At 37.7% G+C, this 21,790-nt stretch overlaps 1 protein-coding gene across 3 annotated transcripts in view; it reads left to right on the forward strand.

Annotated features, from left to right (window-relative positions):
• Nucleotides 1-20,916, forward strand: part of ACOX3 (acyl-CoA oxidase 3, pristanoyl) — a 39,953-nt gene extending 19,037 nt beyond the window's left edge. For all 3 annotated transcript variants that reach the window (XM_054823683.1, XM_054823684.1, XM_054823685.1), the window contains exons 8-18: nt 3,305-3,401; nt 3,836-4,018; nt 5,423-5,545; nt 7,168-7,288; nt 7,783-7,902; nt 8,586-8,699; nt 12,000-12,115; nt 14,678-14,852; nt 15,323-15,390; nt 16,080-16,166; nt 19,638-20,916. In XM_054823683.1, coding sequence (XP_054679658.1) covers nt 3,305-3,401; nt 3,836-4,018; nt 5,423-5,545; nt 7,168-7,288; nt 7,783-7,902; nt 8,586-8,699; nt 12,000-12,115; nt 14,678-14,852; nt 15,323-15,390; nt 16,080-16,166; nt 19,638-19,757 — 1,324 coding nt within the window. In that variant the 3' untranslated portion in view covers nt 19,758-20,916. The remainder of the gene's footprint in view (nt 1-3,304; nt 3,402-3,835; nt 4,019-5,422; nt 5,546-7,167; nt 7,289-7,782; nt 7,903-8,585; nt 8,700-11,999; nt 12,116-14,677; nt 14,853-15,322; nt 15,391-16,079; nt 16,167-19,637) is intronic.
• Nucleotides 20,917-21,790: the final 874 nt, after the last annotated feature.

The raw sequence follows: 21,790 nt of genomic DNA on the forward strand, positions 1-21,790 counted from the left end.
CATGTGAAATTTAGCCATTTTCCAAACTTGCTGGTACGTGATATCCCCATGACTGTGTATACAGTTCCATTATTGTAAGATATTTCTTCAATTCTTTAAGGGGATTTTTCCCCTAAATGCGTTGACAGATGTGGTCCATGACTATTCACTATGCTTTCTAGGCTAATAACCATTAGAAATGTGATCGTTGACTTCATTAAATCTTACTATTTATTTTTAATATGTTCCAATATCAAGTTCAAATTGGCCAGTATGTCTAACAATTTCAAATAGCAAAGTTCTTGGAAAAGGAGCGTAACAGCAGTTGGCAGTGATCGCACAAGGTCACCTAACTCCCAGGTCCTGTAAGGTTCAGCTTTTATTTTCAACACTGGTGCTTAGAGGCAATATATCTTATTTCTGGGAATTTGCTGTGTGATTTTTAATTGCTTGTTTTGTCTCTCTTTTGCTTCATAAAGTTTTTGCCATCTTATGTGCATTTATTTTGATAAGAGCTTACAGAAAAAGAAGGAAATAATGTATCTGTAAAGGACAATATCAAGAAAAAAAATCTAAACTTTCAGAAACTGTTATTTGAACAAATTTTGACTTTAAGAAAATAGATTGTTATATAATGATTGGAAATTGAGTATTCTGGTTCACTAGCTGGGATGGAAGTTATAAGAAGGGTATATGGTTTTTAATCAAAATAATTCTAGGTAGTCTTTTATGTGGTACAGAATTAGCTACATTATATTTATGTAGGACAGATTATAGTAAAACTTTCTACAAGATTTTTCACTCTTTCACACAAAAGACTTCCTCTAGATTTAACTATTCGGGATTGTATCACAACAGGTGAAAGTGGGTAAAACTGTTTAGGTCATTTTGGGAGCTGTTCTGTTTGGCACACATCTGCCACATGTTCAGTATTAGTAGGCTTGAATTTCCTAAAAATAGGTTATTAGTATATACATTTATATATTAGTAGATCTGAATTTGCTTTTTAAGATCTCTAGAGTTTCAAGCACATATCAACATAAATAATTTTCTACAACTGCACACCTTTGCTGAATGAATTGAACTAATCACTACAGCATAAAACACAAAAGGACCATTTGCTATCTTATTCATTGTCATTACTACCAAGAATCTTACTGTTCATCACACACAGGACTAAACATGCTCCAAATATATATTTGTAAAGAGATGGCCCAAGAGCTAGAGCCCTTTGAAATTTCTTCCTAATCTGTGCCCCAAAGATTATATCATCTCTCTGTTAGGTCAACTTTTCCTTTAGACTGGCTTATGATTCCAATTTTTATCACCCGTTCAATAGCTTTTTGAAATAATTCATTGCTTTCTTCCATGCATCTTTTCGTACTTGGGAGGGATCCTTTATAAACGTCCATGAAGCTCCCTTACTTTTATCACTCAATTCCTCCTTAAAATTCTCGTTTGCTCTAAGGGCTTATAAAAAAATGCCAATGCTTGGCTGCCAACAGGCTGTGACTGGGAGGTACCAATCACATCAAGAAAGTATTCTTCAGTAGTTAGTGTCTGCCCCACCGTTCGTTTGAACGCATTTGTAGCTTCTTGCCTTATGTAAGCTTCTAGGCGGAAGCATCTTCTTGTAGTTCTATGGATGTACAGTAACTAGGAAAAGAGAGTGGTAAACTAGGGACCTAAACCTCACCATACACACTCTCCTGTAAAAAAACTAATGAGTAATAATAATTTAAAAGCTCAAGTTCTAACATGCATACTGTTGTTTAAAAGCATTGGAGTTACTATACAGTTTTAGTTGTGGTGGATTTTATTTGGGATACAGGGAACAGAGAAAGTGAAGTTAACCAAAAGATCTTTTTTGAATGAAATTTTTTATTTTCATGATATGAAAAAAATATTAACAAAGATGGAAATCAGATTTTTGGAAATTCTGAATTTGATTCTGTTACAAAGTAGTGTCTTACTGAAGCTGGCACTTAATAAAGCACTTTTGAGCATGGTTAAGGCCAGTAAGCAGCTGGTTCTTGGTTAGGATAGCATGCTTTTCTCTGTGGCTAAGTCTGAAAATACGGTGTATCTCTAAGGATGAATAAATTCAGTATGCAGATATGTTTCCTTGGAAACAACTCATAATTTTAAAGCACATGCAGCAATGCAGCCCTTATGTAATTTATTAATGTGAAAGATCTGGTTCTCGTGAGCCTTATTAAATAGATCGGCCTGGCAGAAAAAAGGAGTTTGCTTTGATTACAAATACAGCTTTTCAAGTGCTATTAGATACTGAGATATTTGTGAGTGGAGCTGTTATTACTGCTGTTGTGTCAAGTTGCATTGCACATTTGGGTGAAACAGTTCATACACTTTCTTGCTGAAGAATATGAATAGTCAAGACATTCTGCCGGTTCTAACAGTTTCCTTCTTTATTCCTGCTAGGGTGCTACAATTTAGAAATGATTATCTTGCTCTTCGTTTTTAAGATGCTGCATTCCAGGGAACAGAAATCCTAGTTTGAGATTAAACAAAGGAAAATTCTCCATTCAGTCCTTTCCAGGGCACTATTTCAGCTATGTCCTCATTTGTATTGCAATAACATGAATGATCCTCACAGATCTATATTTTAGACTCATAAAAATATATAGTGTCTCTATTCCAAGGCAGTCTCTAGACTGGACTGAACAACACTTTAGTAAAGCACATAGTTCAGCAGAATTGTTTGTGGCGGGGAATTATTAGGAGTCAGAATGGCCCAGTCAGGTTCTAAGCAGAAGGAAGTTCATCTTCCCAAGCTTTTCGATAGCTGAGATATCAAGCTATGTAACTTACCTAAACTCATGCAGACTGAGAATTCAGTTTGGGTTTCTGGGCTGTCGGTGAAAGTGTCTGTCATACTGCCTCTGTATAAGGTCTCTAATAAGTAACTTTACCTGTCCCTCCCCTCAAGCAGAATACATTGCTCATCCTTCCATTAGTTCTTTACTTCTTTACTTACAAAACTGCTGAAATGGTCTCTTAGAGTCAATGAAGTGCTTGATTTGGTTTTTTTAAGCATCATCTTTGTTTTTTAAAAACAAACTGAAGTTAAGAGTGATAACAAATCATTTCCCATCATCTGCTGGCCTGAGTCTGAAAGCCTTTGTTCTCCCAGGCATACTCTACTGAAACTACCTACCTGGTTTGATGGCTACTGTTTTCAGTTCACTGATGTGCCTGAGACCATTGTGCAGCCCTGTCTTTGTTGTGACCTTTTTTCCGTAATGTAGACACCTCAGACTATGTCAAGGTAGATTTTACATTGCTTGTGTATTTGTTTAAACAGATTTGCTATGTTCCACAATGTCAGGATACCTAAAGAAAACATACTGAACGTAGCTGGAGATGTCACAGCTGAGGGGAAGTACTCAAGTTCAATCAAGGTATGAATCATGTTTTGTTTCATCAATACAGTTCATTAAACATACAAAGGTATAAGTAGGTTGAGAGACAGAGCATGGGCCTCTCATGTTGAGAAGTACTAAATACCTTGACTTAAATAAGGCTGTTGAGGATTTCACATTACATAGTCAAAATGCTGGTTTGTTAATTGCCTTGCAGAGATGTCTCAGCTCACCTTACTGGTTTTACTGACTGCTTGCTCTTTGCGCTACCGCACTGATCCCACAGTAGTTTAGAGAAACTACTTTGAGTCTTGCCTGAACGCCTTATCTGAAAGGCATTATCTGTCAAGAAATAAAATTGGCCAACCCTCTGGGTTTCTGATCATGCTACCAGAGTTGTATCTGTAGGGGGGATGTAAATGAAACATCAGCCTCACCATTCTGAGACCAGTCTGTGTCTTTTATTCATTCAGGATGTTAAAGAGCGTTTTAGTGCAGCTGTGGGATCCTTGTCCACTGGCAGAATTCTGATCACAGCAGTTTCCATGACCAATTTAAAGCTTGCCTTATCGATAGCCATTCGCTTCTCAGCGGCTCGCCGTCAGTTTGGACCAACTGATGAAGAAGAAATACCTGTTCTTGAATACCAAACACAGGTAAATTCTTTGGAATTCACATCTACAGACTTTATATAATGAAACTTGGATTGAGAGCTACTGCACATCAAAATAGTAACACTGAAGTTAGTTTCACCACTGAAATTAAGGTTGTCTGTGTCATCTGAAGTGTCATTCTAGTGCGGCAGTGGGGGGTTCATTCCAACTCAAGACCTTCTCCTAGCATGATCAAGCTTTGGACCTAATTTCTTGGAATAACAAAACCCATAATGTTCATGTTTCTCTGAAGCACCTAGAAACATTTGTCTTCTAAAACAGTAACCTTTTCAGAGAAAGACTGTTTTCTATGCACATGTGAAAGTACTGCAGATACAGAAACTATTTCTTTAAAAATGTCAGTGCCTCTTTTGCTGCTATGCTAATTTTCTCCTTTTTAGCCTTTATTCTTTAAAACTATAGAAATCAGTGACATTTATGGTGGTGAAGTCTCAAGCTAGCACTGATTTTGAGAGGAATATAACCAGTGTTTTTCTGCAGATTATACAGATGAAAAACACCTTTTGCTCCGAAAAAATAGAACAAGTGTATGTACAGTAACTGGGAAACAGAGATAATTCAGATCTGCTGAATGAGAAATGTTAACATATAAGAAGTGCTGAAAACAAACCAACCCAGTTTGTCCTTGCAAAGTGGGTTCTTTTTTCCAGATTTGCACTTAGTCTTGCAATTTTGAAAGATTTCATGGTTTTCTACAAAAACAAAAGCTACCTTCTTTCCACCTCTTCTGAATAAGCCAGGATCTGCTTCCCGCTATTCTTTGAGTCTCAATTTTGCTCAGTTTTTGTTTGTTCCGTAGGCTCTACTTGCTGAACCTCTCATTCCCTTCTTGCTCTCCCACAAAAGCATCTTCAAGCAGTTTCGCTTTTCCTTCATGGGCTCCATCTGAGTTGCATGGAGCAACAAAGATGTTTTTTTCTCTGCTTCCCAGCCCGTTTTTTTTTTTTCTCCTCACAGAATGCAACCAGCACTAACATACATTCAGCAATGAACAAGCAAGTGAAACAGTTACACTCTCTGTCATGTTGGTACTGAAGAAACACGCGAATCATGAGTGGCCCTGGCATGCCAGGCATTGTATAAACACAGGGCAAAAAATGTCGTTGGTCCCCAAAGTTTCAGTGAACTTTTACACTGGTTTAACAGAACGTTTATCACAAATTCATAAAATGCATAAAGTAGAATAATGTGACTGTAAATTGTATATAGAGTAGTTACACTTAATTATGTTTATAGATGGTTATTTTTAAGTTCTCTTCTCCATAAAAGTTGTCCAGTTTGAACAAAGTAAAAACAAATAGGTTGGTTCAATATTATAAGATAGTTATATAAAACTATAAAAATATGTATCAATTTGCAATCAAATCTATTCAATTTTTATTCTAGCAATGGCGTCTTCTTCCTTATCTGGCTGCCGTATATGCCTTAGATTATTTCTCCAAATCCCTGTTTGAGAACTTTGTAGAATTTTATGCAGGCTTATTGACAAAGCAAAGGAGTCAGAGACAGGTGAGATATTTACACATTTCTTCATAGCTGACTTGTTGTAAACTGGGTTTACTGTTAAATGAAGGGTCTACTTAGAAGTCTTCGGCCATCTTAAAATAAAGAATGCTAGAACAATGTCTCAGAAATATGGGAGATACAAAGTAATGATTAAAGTTGCATCCAAATTAGTTTTGGTGGAGTGGTTAAAGTTTTGTTGGTTTCTGTTGGATTTAAGGTTATGTTCCCTTGAAGAATTTTTTATCATAAATACATGATGGTAGTGCAAATTCAGATTATAACTGTGTAAATGACACTGCAGGGGACATATTACAAAGACTTTCTGAAATGATACTATTCTTAATTCCCACACAGACGCCGTGAGTCTGGCTTGAGTTTGCAATTCATATTCATGCATTAGGATAAATATTTTGTGTCATTTGAATATTTTGAGACTTGTAAGTCTTAATGCTGAATTTCTCATCCACAATTAGACCATTGGAAGCCACCCCTTTACAAAGGAAGTAGTTTGATCTATTTGTCTCTGTGCACGGAGTGATTCTAAACCAAAATAACTGCAATTTTTTTTATAGCATATAATTTTTTTTTAAAAAAAATTTTTTACAAGATTAATTGTTAGGGCCTACACACTGGCTATGTATTGCTCAGCTTTCGCTTAAACATTCAGGCATTTTTCAGCTAAAATAAAGCTCGTAAACAATATGTTTACTAATGGCTGGGTGTTCTAATTTCTCCTCTTTGCACAAACGACAGAAGAATCTGTTTGATTTTTTAATCTGATGTTTTATCTCTGGAGGTGTCCAGTGCAGTCACTAATCTTAGGCAAAACAGTGGCTATCAGAAAAAAAATCATGATTGAGAAAAATCTGATTTTTGACAGTGTTAAGAATGTAATCCTTATGAATTCCTTTTGTTCTACAGGAGATCTTAAAAAAAAAAAAACAAAAACAAAAAAAACCAAACAAAAAACCCAACCAGGGAGTTGCTGTTAAAACAAGCTTTGGTAGAATCAAGCCACAATCTCCAGAAACTAGAATTCCAAACACATTTTCAAAGGAAGGCCACCAGATTTAGTGCAAATGCAGGCTACTGCGGTTCTCTGGAAATTGAGGGGGTACATTTAAGTTTTCCGACTCTCTGCAAAATCGATGCTTGGAAGATCAGTGAAAACCGTGTAAGACGGTAAATATTATAAATATCCCCTTGCTGACTGGGGAGAAAGGGATTGCTTATGTCTCAGAGGGGACAGAAGCTTTGGGCATGCCACCTTCAACCACCTGCCTCTCCATCTCTGGGAGGAAAAGATTGGCAAGCAGTGAACTGTCCCATGCCATGCCACGTCAGCTGGCACATCTGAGCTGAGATGTACCCATGTGTCCATTACCTGGCACAAATTATTGCTGTCCCATATAAGAATGTTAGTGCCATAGGTTTTTCAGTTGTGGCAGGGTTTTTTTGTGGCAGCAAAAAAAATGCTTTACCTTTACAGAGATCTCAGAAAATTTTAGGTATGTATCACAAGTTACTCTTTTCTTTATTATAAAGCAGTACACATAGCTATGGCTTTAACCAGTCACAAACTTTGTGTGAAAGTTATTACTCACTTGTAACTGCTTTTCACAAAGGCTGATTTGGGACGTGAGATTCATGCCTTATCTGCTGCCAGCAAACCACTGTCCTCTTGGACTGCTCAGCAAGCAGCTCAGGAGTGCCGAGAAGCTTGTGGAGGACATGGTTACCTTGCCAGTAAGTTACAGACTGCTACATACGCTGATGAGAAAGAGAATGGTTATGTTGATGTGTTCTTTGACTGTTGTTGCATCATGATGTCTGAATTTTAGCAATATTTTTAGAAAGGGTTTTTCCTCATATCCATATTTTTAAAGTTCATTTTATACCTGATACCACAAAAAGCACTAAACCCATGCAGCATCTGCACCAGCAGTTGGACAGAATAAGACTGTAAATGTGATTCAATCTCAGTTCGAAAAATAAAGATGCAGACTTTATAGATTAAAATTCCCCTTGTAAGCTGAATGCCACACTTTTCTAAAGTCTTTCCAGTATATTCATTTTCACAAGCTAAACAGTGAACTTTCAAGCTCATCTGTTGGTGACAATAGCTATACTTACAGGAACAGATATCTGTCTTACATTTTGTCACAGAACAATTATTTAAGTCCTCTTAGCTTCCCTTAATACATTGCAATATATTAAATTGTGTACTTGTTCTTATTAAGTGAATCGTCTGGGTGAAATCCGAAATGACAATGATCCAAACTGCACATATGAGGGAGATAACAATGTCCTGCTTCAGCAAACCAGCAACTACTTAATGAGCTGGATGAATCGCATAAGAGGTAAGTTTTCATTGTGGAATCCTATGCTGGACCCAACAGTGTGTAGCTAATGGAATTAGGAGGTAATTTCATACTGCAAGCAATTGACAGTCATTTAATCATTTTGTGGAGCATAAATAATGTGCTTCAGACTCCATCATATGATACATTCACAATACACAGATATTTGCTGCAAGAAATATTCTTTCTTCGAAGTCTTGCAGAACCTAGCTAGATGTTTGGCCATTCCTACTCAGGTTTAGTATCTTACTCCCTGAGAAGTGCAGTTTAGTTCAGTGGAATTACTCCTACAGTCATTGTAAGTCTGGGTACCCACTGCTCATTGTATTTAAAACAGCTCATATTGCCTAACTTGGTAGCAATATCCATCAGTACATTTTGTAGTTCTCTAGATAAATGATTTTGTTTCAGTTTTCTAACAGTGAGTTTCATCAGCATCTTACAGAACTGGAAAACTCAGCCATAGGAGTTGAATCTTAGGGGCCTTACAGGCAGTGATGTCAAGTTTTTCAGCACTTGTCCACCGGTCCTCATTTGGCTGGACCAGGCCATAGTAAAATAAATGTTATGGCCTAATTGCATTTGGCCTAGCAAGTGTATGCATGGCTTTGCAATAGGCTTTTAGTTCCAAAGAGTCTGATTTCTTTTCTCATAAATAATTTTTATTTTCTTTGGTATTTCAGATAAAGCTCCTTTTGAATCCCCTTTTGGAACAATAAACTTTTTGCAAGACTACCATCATATCCTTGGCTGGAAATTCACAGCCATTAGTGTTGAAGCTTGCATGGACTCCTCAGGTAGTTTTCTGCTGTTGTTAAACTGATTCTAGAATCTGAAATTCCTTTCCAGAAATTTGAGATGCAACCTCTGCTACTTATTAAATATTTGTCATATTACTGTTTCTTGACTTTCTTTGTATTATATGCATTTCAATTTACTAAGAACATAGTTTGCATTTCAAAATAGGTCCTGTTGTCCCCAGCCTCAATTCTGGAATGGAGGATAGCATCAGATATTTTTCTTCCATTTTTGTTCCTCTGAAATAGCATTTGTGATCTAGGTTTTTTGCCACTGTATTGTTGTTTCAAGTGAAATTGTTGCAAGGGGCATTAATTGCCACTACCTTATATCACTAAAATTTCTTACTTGAGAAAACCATAGAAGTGATTTAGAAATAAATTGAAAAAGCTTTAAGTGTGTCTGCTTTTGACAGTTGCTTTTGGTTGCACAGAGAAAAATGAGTAATGGTGAAAGCAAATTCCCTGAGGTTTTCCTGGTTTACTCTGCTATAATCAAATCAAGTATGACATTAGATCCCATTCCCACTTTTGTATCACTGTGAGCCCAGATTGGCCCTTGGAGGCAAAAATTAACAAAGAAATGAACAGATAATGAGATAGTGACAGGGCACTGAGCAAAAGCAAGTCTGTGAAACTGAGAACATATTGAGTGAAGAAACTCCAGTTTTAATATATAAGGGGCAATTGAGTTGATTCCTAGAATTCAGTAACCATTTCAGTGCTCAAATAATTGCAAAAAAGCTGAACTTTGGATGGTGATGCATAGTACCTAGTGAGATAGCATCATAATAGCTGTGGGGTAAAATCTGAGTAACTTCAAAATAGAAAGACTTATAAGAAAGACTAGTTCAAAACAACTGCTTGCTTGCTTCTCTGTTGGATGTCTCCAGCCTGTGAAATCCAGCAGAGCATGAACTGATACCTAAGCACATGTTCTCTCCTCTCTTGCAAATGCCTACTGAACCAAGCTATAGTTTTAGAAATATCTGAATCTGTTTATTGTTTCATTCTGTTAGAAACTAGACTGTTAATTTAGGTGCCTAAATTCAGGCAGCATGTGAACACTCACAATTGCCTGAATAATATTGTACATTAAATCTTAAGCTAAGGCACAAGCGAGCAGGATTTGTACAAGGAGTTTATGCTGAAGTACTTTTTCCTTAATAGTTCCAGGCTGCTCTAAAAATATAACAAACTTATGTACAAAGTGGGTCATTCAAATGCGATTATATTCAGCCACCTTTGCAATGTTAGAAGTCATGTGCTGCCATGACATGTGGGCTGTCTTCTGTTCTTGTATTCATAGAATTGTAGAATCATAGAATCATAGAATGGTTAGGGTTGGAAGGGACCTCAAAGATCATCTAGTTCCAACCCCCCTGCTGTGGGCAGGGACACCCTCCACTAGACCACATTGCCCAAAGCCCCATCCAGCCTTGTCTTAAACACTTCCAGGGATGGGGCCTCCACAATCTCTCTGGGCAAAAATGTTCCAGTGCCTCACCACCCTCACAGTAAAGAATTTCTTTCTAACATCTAATCTAAATCAACCCTCCTTCAGCTTGAACCCATTACCCCTTGTCCTGTCACTACACTCCCTGACAAACAGTCCCTCACCATCTTTCCTGTGGGCCCCTTCAGGCACTGGTAAGCTGCAATTAGATCTCCCTGGAGCCTTCTTTTCTCCAGGCTGAACAACCCCAACTCTCTCAGCCTGTCCTCATAGGAGAGGTGCTCCATCCCTCTGATCAGCTTCGTGGCCCTCCTCTGGACTCGCTCCAACAGCTCCATGTCTCTCCTGTACTGGGGCCCCCAGAGCTGGACGCAGTACTCCAGGTGGGGTCTCACAAGAGCGGAGTAGAGGGGCAGGATCACCTCCCTTGACCTGCTGGTCCCCCTTCTTTTGATGCAGCCCAGGACACGGTTGGCTTTCTGGGCTGCAAGCGCACGCTGCCAGCTTATGTTGAGCTTCTCATCAATCAATACCCCCAAGTCCTTCTCCTCGGGGCTGCTTTCAATCCATTCCTTGCCCAGCCTATAGTCGTGCTTGGGATTGCGCCAACCCACATGCAGGACCTTGCACTTGGCCTTGTTGAACTTCATGCGGTTCGCACGGGCCTACCTCTCCAGCCTGTCAAGGTCCCTCTGGATGGCATCCCTTCCCTCCAGCGTGTTGACCCCACCACACAGCTTGGTGTCATTGGCAAACTTGCTGAGGGTGCACTCGATCCCACTGTCCATGTTGCCAACAAAGATGTTGAACAGTGCCGGTCCCAGTACCGACCCCTGAGGAACACCACTCATCACCGTTCTCCACTTGGACATTGAGCCATTGATCACAACTCTTTGAGTGCGACCATCCAGCCAATTCCTTATCCACCATGTGGTGCATCCATCGGATCCATGTCTCTCCAATTTAGAGACAAGGATGTCGTGCAGGACAGTGTCAAATGCCTTGCACAAGTCCAGGTAGATGACGTCAGTTGCCCTTCCCTTATCCACAGATGCTGTAACCCCGTCATATAAGGTCACCAAGTTTGTCAGGCACGATTTGCCCCTAGTGAAGCCGTGTTGGCTGTCACCAATCACCTCCTTGTTTTCCATGTGCCTGAGCATAGTTTCCAGGAGGGTCTGCTCCATAATCTTGCCAGGCATGGAGGTGAGACTGACCGGCCTGTAGCTCCCTGGGTCTTCCTTTTTACCCTTCTTGAAAATGGGGGTTATGTTCCCCCTCTTCCAGTCAGCGGGAACTTCGCCAGACTCCCAGGACTTCTCAAATATGATGGTGAGTGGCCTGGCCACTTCATCCGCCAGTTCCCTCAAGACCCGCAGATGCAACTCATCAAGTCCCATGGACTTGTGCACCTTCAGGTTCCTTAGATATTCTCGAAGATATGTCTTAGAGATATGTCTTCTTCTTAGATATGTCTCAGAAGAGACAGAGTACTTTGCAAACCTAAGTCTTAATATGGGAAGAAAATAACAAAACATAAGATTTGATTGAGTCAGAAGTCTAAATTGAGCTGTGGATGTACCTTGTCTTTTAGCTTGGGGTCAATTTGAATTGTGGTATGATCAGGCATGGTATGTCTTCACTGTACAGTTACAGTCTATCTTATCCAGATGTTATTTATTGCATCTACAGTAATGGGCAAAATGTCATGTTAATGGATTGATTAATTAACACTTTCACTTTTCATCTCAGGTAACAAAAACTGAGACTGCAGTAGAATCTGCATATGACTTCTTGCATTGTAAATGTGAATGTTAAGAATTTTGTTTTTCTCTTTTTCACAGTTCCTTTAGCAGCATATAAATGGCTGGTTTGCTACCTGCTCCAAGAAAGTGACCTAAAGCTGAGCAAGGAGAAGCAGTCTGGGCGAAGTGATTTTGAGGCAAAAAACAACTGTCAGGTAATACTTATTTAGCTTTCTTATTTTATTTACTTATTTTCACCCAAGTGTGTCAGATCCCGTTAGTTTTATCTTCTTGTGTCATGAAGTACAATTTCCTCAAGCATAAAGCAGCAAGTCAAATAGCTAATAAAATGTAATACCTGACCATGTGCACGGTGTTGAACATGATAGCAAGAGGACAGTTACCATCAGCAGAAGTCTTCCAGGATATATTTCCCTTCAGAAAGGTTGCAGGCATGTGCTGGGTGATGTCTGTAATTCTGATAGCACAACTTCTGAAGACTAAATCTACTACTATTAAATCTGCTGCAGCATCTGATTATTACATCTCCATCTGCTCTTGTGGCCAAATACATACTGTAGGAAAGAATCTTGCTCTGGCAGGTAGGTAAACTAGATGACCTAATAGGTCTTTTCCATCTCTAATTTCTATAGTGCAAAGTACTCATGAAAGATACCAGACTGACAACATTGGAAACTGAAAAGGAAACACTGACAATCTACATATAGCAGATCCACTCTCTCACCAGAGAGTTTTAACAGCTAGGAATGGCTCAACTCCAAATTTCAGTGTATATCCCCAAGGTCCCCAAATTCTTCCGTTACCTCCCTTAGAAAAACTGGCTTGCATCGAAGGAAGAACACTTGTCGTTTGTCACTGAGGAAAGAGATCTGTTCTCTGAAGATGGCCAGTGTCATTCACCTTATCTGCAAAGCTCGTTAAAAAACATCAGGAAGGAACATTCAACTCTACACCTAGAAAGAGCCAGCCTAGCTTCGAGGGATGGTCTGTGTGAAACCACTGGTAGAGTGGAGGAAGTCTTTCCTGTTTTTACCCTAGAAGCAGCTTATTAGAGAAACTCTTCAGGGTCAAATTCTGAATGGCAATTGCCAGATATTCAAGTCTGTCTGTCAGTTGGCCAGCTCTTGGGAGGCTGGTACTGGGGCCACTGTGTTAGAGGGAATGGTTTGCTCAGAAGTATGAAGGTTCTCTTCTTTTTTATGTTCAAATGTGCTAAAATTTAAAGATACTTAGGCACACAGCTGCTTCTGAGATAGGATTTTTTATTTTAAATGGCATGCCTCAAAAACATCTGAAAATGATTTACAATCTGTGCTTTAAAGACATGTATATATTTGATTTAAAACTTTCTGGGCATGAAGAAGCACTTTTCTGTCATCCCAGTGGCTGACTAATATATAATATTTGTTCTTGCTATGGGAGATCTGGAAGAGATTCCTAGCCTATCCCTCAGTTATTTTGGTTTGGGGATAGCTTGATAGAAACAATACAGAAGTGCAAGCAAAGGTAAAGAAGGAAATAGAATTATAGGGGAGAAGAATAGAGAATTAATTCTTAATGCTTCATTTGCAATGTTAAGACATTTCATTCTGGCTAGGGAATTGACATTCATATCTAAAAACATCCATCTAGTAAGGCGGAAGTCATCCTTAAACCTGCAGAGAGTAGATGTGTGTTTTGCAGTTCATAGTTGTATCTGAGCTTGGTCATAAGTATGCCACTGAACAGCTATCAGAGACAGTAATTTTTGGAATATGCCTTTTTTAAGGCATGTTTAAATGCCACAGTGCATTTAAACACAAGGATGATGCAAGTATTCAAAAAAAAAAAGAAAAACCTAATAACTAATTCTAAATTTAAAAAAATCCCTGAACAAATGAGCTAAAAACTAACACCAGTTTACAGAATTGCAACAAATCATCCACAACAGCAATGGGTATACATTCCCCCTTCTGTTCACCAACTAGAATGTTTTCAGTCAGCAGTCTATTTCATGGTAGGACTTATGCCATGATACAGCAAAGATGAAGTATTTAAAAGTAGACAAGTGTTCCTATGTGAGTACAATCACTTAGGGTTTTATACTGTGTATTAACACTAACTGGTGACTTGCCTTTCTGATCAGATATTTGATGAGGATTAGATGGATAATTCTTTCAAAACATATTGCAGTCCATAAACAGAATCCACTCACGCTACCATTATCAGATTTTTTATTTATTATTTGAAGGGACTGTAATAAGTTTTCGGTAGGTTACTGAACCACTTTGAAGATTTTATCCTCTTTATAAAACTCTGCATAATATTAAATAAATGTAAACCTTCCTTTATCTTCTTAGAGTTATATGGGTTTATTAATGATCCTAAGGTCAGCAAACCTGATTTTGCCTGGTCTTCTCTCTGATGTAGCTACTTGATCCCATACAGTCTGGGTGAAGCTGCCAAATGACACTGGTAATAGGCATACAATCTGCGCTACCTTTGGATTGGTATAAGAGAGTACCTAAACTGGAACACAGTGGAAAATTAGGATCTTATTTCTAAGAGACATTTCATGAGCCATTTCATGACTAACCTTTGCAAAGACTGTGCAGAAAGAGTTTTGCCCTAGAGTTTCTTCTTAGACTTTCTTTAATATCAAGCTAGATCAGCAGATCTAAATCAACAAACTTCACCAGAGCAATGCCATTTTGCACCAGGTGAGGATTTGCTCCTTGTGTTTTGTTACTCAGTGTCCTTCTTTTCCGTTTCCTAAGGTGTACTACTGTCGATCATTAGCCATTGCTTTTATTGAACAAACAGTCTTACAAAGATATCATGACTACACTCATGATCCCAACATACCATCTACTCTGCAACCAGTGCTTAAGAATCTCAGTGCTCTGTATGGACTCTGGTCTTTAAGTAAACATCTGGCTGTGCTCTACCAAGGTGAGATCAGCTCCCTGAATATATTGTGCATATTACTCTATAAAAGTCCTAACTTGGCAGGGGGAGGGAATCCTAATTAGGACTTAGATTAGAGCATTTTCTTATTGCCTGTGTAATATAAAACAGTGATTCTGGACAAAATTTTCAGGGGCAGGAATCTGGAGCAACAAATTAACCCAAAAGACACTCTCTCAGCTCAGAGATGATGGAGGGCTCACAAGTTTTGCCATGGTCCACTGCTTGGGGGAGAGGATGGGGGACAGGCAGCAAGATGCTGTAGTGTAGCTTGCTAATGCTAAAAGCTCCAAATGTCTTAGATTAAGGGTTTTGCAGTCAACTCATTAATGAAAGACAGTCAATCCAATTACACAGGAGCATCTATTTAGTCTCCTGAACACTGACTGATAAATTCTTTTCTAAAAGGATTGTATCTTAACTGGTAATAAGCTTCTTTGTGAATGTATTCACAGGTGGCTATGCTTCAGGTGAACAAGCTGGTAGATTTATTCAGAATGCTATTCTGGAGCTCTGCTACAGGGTAAGCCTTCAATATTGTTTGTTGTGATTAAATAATGATATAGTATACAAATACTAAAAAAGAGATATAGCAGTTATTCTGTAGTTCAAGGGGTAACTTAGCAGCATATTACATTAATAGTTTCTGAATAACTTTCTGTAAAGTTTAGTAACTCATTGATCATGAATCTAGTCCTAATTTACCAAAAAATTAAAACCAATAGATCTTACAGAGTAGCACTCTGTCGTTTCTGGCCTTGCAATCTTCATTAGAAAGCCAGTGAAATACTGCAGTCCAGTTCTATTTATTTCATTATTATGTTAGCTCATGAATTTTTTTTTCTCAACAAAAAAGCTTTTCAAACTGAATTATATTCTTTGCAGGTAAGGAACATTTCAAAGAAGAATCTGGACATTATGTTTTTAAAGTTCAAAAGTATGTGTTTTTATGTGTGTAAACAGTATCATCTCGGCTAAAATGTGTTTTGAAACCCATTAGCAAAGGAGGAGAACATTTAAAATACATTCTCTTTTGGCGATTAACCTGGGAGGAAAAGAAGGATAATGAATCTAGACTCCTTATTGTGGATTTCTCTTAAGTTACCAATAGCTAGTACTTCATGAAAATAATCTTTATGCTGCTCTGTAGTTTACAGGTAGCCATAGACAACAACAGAAGTTGCCAAATGTATGTCTTTTGTTTGTAAACAGTTGAAAGATGATGCAGTTGCCCTGGTTGATGTCTTTGCTCCTCCTGACTTCATTCTCAACTCTCCCATTGGTAAAGCTAGTGGAGAGGTAAGAAAACCCATTTTAAAATTTCTAAGTTTAGTCATTAGGAAGGGTATTGCCTGTAAATAGCCATAACATATTCAAGACACTTCATCAGCACAGATACCCATGAACAAAAAAAAAGTAATTGTAGCATCTCCTAACATTCCTTAAGCAGTAACATGTCTTTAGTATATAGCTTACTACCTTGATGATGTAGTAAGGTGTATTTCTTCTCTGCCTAGGACTTTTGCTGCCTTTATCGGTATTCACATTACACCCAGTTTGTGATATGCATATAAATGGTGTAGAAATTATTTATTTCTTTTAATTCTTCATAAAATTTTTATTTTAATCAGAGAAAGGAAAATTTAAAACTTGTTCCAGCTAAAAATATCAGAAATTGCAGAATTCTTTGAGAATTCTGTTTATCCAAAAGGAATTCTAGGATATGACAGAGTATCTTGTAGCACCAGTGCAAGGTACAGCATTACCCAATGGATCTCAGTAATCTTAATACAGACTTGAAGGATGCTGTTTTGTTAACATCTCTCCTTGCTTTAATGAATATATAATCATTCTTCTTTAGGCTGAGAGAGATTTTTTTGATTAGTCCAGATTACATAAAGCAAGCATTGAATCAACAGCATATGGGATCCAGTTCACAGAATACTCTGTAACTGACAGTGGCCAAGGAGAACACTGTATGAAACAGATGAAAGGTGTTGCTTCCCTGGTATCCCTACTGTTGGCAATTGGTTTAAAAGATATCTCATGCCATAGGTTGTATTTGTATCATTCTGTTTAATAGCCACAGATACATCTATACAACATTCATTTTCCCCATCCATTTTCAAGTTCAGCTGTCTTTTGGCTTCCATGACACCATGATTTCCATAATTTAATTATGAGTATTGTGAAAAAATAATTCCTAGTCCCAGTCCATATACATTTACTATCTGGGGGGGCTTTTTCATTCCTCTGGCAGGCCTTGTTTTCCTTCTCTGTATCTTTCCTGGTTCTGCCATCTTCTTTCTGAGGTGCCATAACCAGACCTACAAGCAGGATTCAGAATGTGGGTGCACCATGGATTCGACTATACTAGGTCATGGTCCCTCACTGCTTTTTTCTCCTTGACATATTTAAAGAGCTGTATTTCATTCCAGAGTCTCAGCAAACCAAAATTCTTGCTTACTGACCAACCCTACTCAGCAGGGCCAAGCTGTGGGATAACTGTTGTGTAGAAACTAGCGTCACAGTACGGTAGGTTGGTTTGGTGTGGATGGACCCTGTGGAGAATCGCTAGAGCCTGGGGAGACGGCCAGGAAGTTTTACAGGATTGCTGAGTCAAGGGTACTCAATGCTTTTCAATATTCTGTGTCTGTGTCTTCATGTCTAAAGTTGTGCATCGTTCCCATGGTGATCAAGCAATACAGAAGGCAGTCCAGATGTTTCTAACCAGACGCTGACCTCACAAGAATGATTACTTTGGTAACACAGTCTCTACAAATAAAGGAGGAAAGGGTAGCTCTACATATCCAGCCATCTCCACAAGAGGACTATAATCATCACTGGAAACTTTGTTTCCGTTTCTGTAGATTTTTGAGGATTAAATTAATGAAAGAGGTCATGGGAGGGAAGCTCCGAAGGTAATTCTAAGAGGAGGAACATCATCTGTAAGAATGTTAAGAATATCTCTGTTAGCCAAAAGCCCATTTTCACCCATTATTCAGTCTCTAACAGAAGCTGTGAATAGATGCTATAGGCAGGAATATAAAATATGGTGCAAGTACATAGCGATCAGCTCCTGGAATACTACCCCTTTTCTAGCAGTCAGCTGGAGATTTCTTATCAGCAGCCGATAAAGCTGTCATGTAATGGATTTGGCTCAGTCCTCCTTGGCTAGCTCTTAGCTCACACAAAAACAGAAGCCACAGAGGCTTATTAATATTAGAGATTAATGTTAGGAATATTACATGTGAGACATGCCGATAGGACTCTAAACACTATCAACTTCCTCGTGTACTCAATATTTGCTAAGTTTTTTGTAAATTCATTGAGTCATATTGGGAAAATAATTTCAAGCAGTGATGTTATTCAGAATTCAGGAAGGTTTTCTGAACTGCCTCTAAATCTGTTGTTTTCAACTTGTGCAAATATTTTCAACTGAAATTTGAAAAAGGCTGCCAGTCCCTCACTCAAAGAAAATACTTAATAAAGCTCCTTGTCTCCTGGCTGTCTGTATTTAATTCTCTATTCATTGCTATCTTTGCAACTTCTAAAAAGCAATGCAAACATTTTAGTAAAAATCACAGTGTGGTAAAGAACAGATTATCCAAGCATAACAGGAAAATTAATTTAATTCAGGATAACCTATGCAGTACCACAGTGGAGTGCCTTGCACCATGAGACACAGATCATAATGGGAGCAGAAAAAAGTTTCCAAATTTGTTGTGGGCAGCTTTAAGCACTAAGAATTCAGATTCTCTTTAAAAGAAACTTTGATGCTGTGGATATCATTTCCCCATTGAAGCTTTAACAATCTCAGCTTAAGTATGTGAAGTTATTGCCACATTTATTTCAAGATTAATTAAAAGTTCTTAGACAATATTAAATCAAACTTGGAATGGAATAAGTAGTTAATGCTAGCCCACATAATCAAGTTAAAATATATTTAATATTAGGTATATTATATTTCAATATTTATTTAAATCATCACAAATACATAGGGCCAAGCCGTCTTTTGATGTAGAAGAAAGGCTTTTCATTTTACGTCACTGACTGCTTTTATACTACGTTAATATTGTATTATACTGTACCCCAACTTATTGCTGAAAATATGATCTTCCTTTCCTCATCTTTCTATAATGCTATTTAAAGTTTTAAGCTTCAGTTAATTATGAACTGCCAAATATTGCTAAAATTATACTTTAGCAGAATTTACTTCCCATGTACTTTTTTTTAACTGTTCCACATAAAATTGCAAATTAATGGAGATGATGAATTAACAATCTGATTATGAGAGAGGAATTTCTTATTCTCAGATCGAACAGTTCACATCTGGGAGAGAAGTTATGTTACTTTCCAGAAATGTGTTGAAATAAAGGTAAAACCAGACATGCACAAGTGCTTTCAGACACAGTCTTCAGGTTTGGACAGAACAAAGATTAGTTTAATATAACCTTGTTTCCAAATTTCTGCCTTTGATAATACAACGATGTCAAGTTGAAAACAAGAAATTCAAAAGGTTACTGGTTTCCTGCTCTTATGCCAAGGACAGTCTAAATGATTTACACAGGTATCTGGTATTTGCAGTACTTTGAAAATTTGTGCTTTATCTTCATGTTTATTCTTGCCTATATGTAATTATTCACAATTGTTATCTAGAAATTCAATCACAATCTCATTTCAACCAATAAGTTCGATAATTTATCTTGCAGAAGTTTTCTTTGTTTTATTTTCTGTATGAATTAATCCTTTTTTATCATTATTTTGCAGATATATAAAAATATGTGGGCAGAGATCCTTCAAGGCAGCAAAGCTCTGAACAGACCTTCATGGTGGGCAGAATTTTGTATTAATAAACCTGTTACAGGCAGGCTGAGGTCAAGATTGTAAACCAAACAACTTGTAAGAGGCTGGATGGGCCTGAGATGGATACTGTATTTCAAACATCACGAGGAAATAAGACCATATGTCAAACACTGAAAATGAAAGAGATTTTCATAGAGAAGTGCCAAGTTTTAAAATAACTTTGAAATGAAGTCCAACTTGGTCTCAGGGACCGTTAACATAATAATGACAGAAGCAAGAGCAACACATCTGTGCACTATTCATATTTACTTAATTAAATACAAAAAAAATGAAGATTCATTATGATCACTGCTTTGCAAAGGTTCTATAAAAGAAAAGTTCCAATCAGTCTCTTGACTTCACTGTCATATTACAGAAGTTAAATAATTAAAAAACACTTCCCACCAGGGACTATGAATAAGCTGTACAAAACAAAAATAAAAGAGAATTTGAAGAAAAAGAAAAAAAGACATCAAGAACACCAACAGTGATAAACCTGTATTAAGGGATGGGAATCATTTCCGACAGCCCTTTTGAAGTCTGTGAAGCTATTCTGATTTACTTCATATGCCTCTGTGTTAAACTACTTGATTGCTCTTTCAATGCTGGAGAGGATTGGGATTTTAGATAATCTGTTTTATGAATTGTGTAGAACTCTGAAGATAAAATTAATTGAAAATAACTCATTTATACATCTTTTTAAAAGAAAGTATGGTAATGCAAACTTGTAAGTCTTATATACATTCTTGGCAGTATCAAGCCTGGAATACATTGACGCACATAGAAACAGCATCTGTGTTTCAGGTCATAATATACTCGAATTATTATAAATATGATCTTATAAGAACGTACAACAGTGGTAGGCATTATTGAATGCATTAGGATTTTTCTCTTTCAGCTATGTTAACTGTCGCGTGTTTTTATTTACAAATGGAAGAGACATGAACAAAGCTTTGAAAATTTAGAATATTTTATGGCTTAGATATGTTTTTAGAATTTTTGTTTTAGAAAAACAAATTCCTTTTTTCCTTTACTGTATCTATGAACTGAAGTACTGTTAAAACCTAATTCATTTTGCCATTACTGTTGTGAGCAGTCTTGTCAAGCCAAAGAGATTATTTTGTAAGTTAAAAAATTGAGTATTATTTATGATTAACCAGGGATGAATTATGGTTTGGGCTATTAAATAAATGCAAGTTCAAGACTTGAGTGTTGAATTCTACTTTAGCAGAATCAGACCCTTGTCCTTGTGGGGTTTTATAATTTCATCTATTGTTGCAGTGTCAATATATGAAAGTTTGTAAGTCCTTACAGACTGTCACAACGTGACCAAGTAGTTCTGCAGAGGCTTCTTTGGTTCCATCTAAACCTGACAGAGCTCAGGAAATGTTTTGTGGCTGGACAATGCATTGAAAGGTGAGCATTAAAAAGATTTCTCAGAGTACCTCAAAGTACATTTACTAAACAGATTTTTTTAAAAAGTTTTTGTTTGTATTTTTAGGAGCAGTTTATCAGAGACTCTGGGGACTCCAAGTGCCTCATAATGCAAGTACAGTTTAGAAAATAGAAATATAGTAGAAATATATCCCTAAGCTGTTCATGTTAATCTTATTTATTATGACTATTTAGTCAACATCCAAACTCCCTGATAAAAGCTGAGCCCCTCCGTGCTGATAAGGACTGTACGAACTGGCAGGAAAGTGTGCACTCTGTTCTGAAAAGCTTCTAACTTCGCCTAGAGCAAGCACTGCAGAGGGTGCATCAGCCAGAACATGACGATGGGCAGGCAAAATGGGATGCTCAGTAAAATATCACGATAATGGACTCTAATATGAACTGTCACACGGCTTGCACTAAACGTAGAGCTTCACAGGATCCTTGGATCCCCCGCGCAGTTAATGGCAGAAGTTAAAGACCTGAGCACCAAAGCTGAAATAAGTAAAGTCAAAGCAAGGGTACCATGAGGCCGTGGGAATTTACTCGTTACAACACCACACATTGCTGTACCCCCAGCCGTGGGGTGACAGTGGCTGCTCACCAGGACTGTTTGCAAGCTCAGCGCAGCTGTTCAGCAGCTG

This window comes from Grus americana, chromosome 4 (assembly GCF_028858705.1).
Source record: "Grus americana isolate bGruAme1 chromosome 4, bGruAme1.mat, whole genome shotgun sequence".
Lineage (NCBI taxonomy): Eukaryota > Metazoa > Chordata > Aves > Gruiformes > Gruidae > Grus > Grus americana.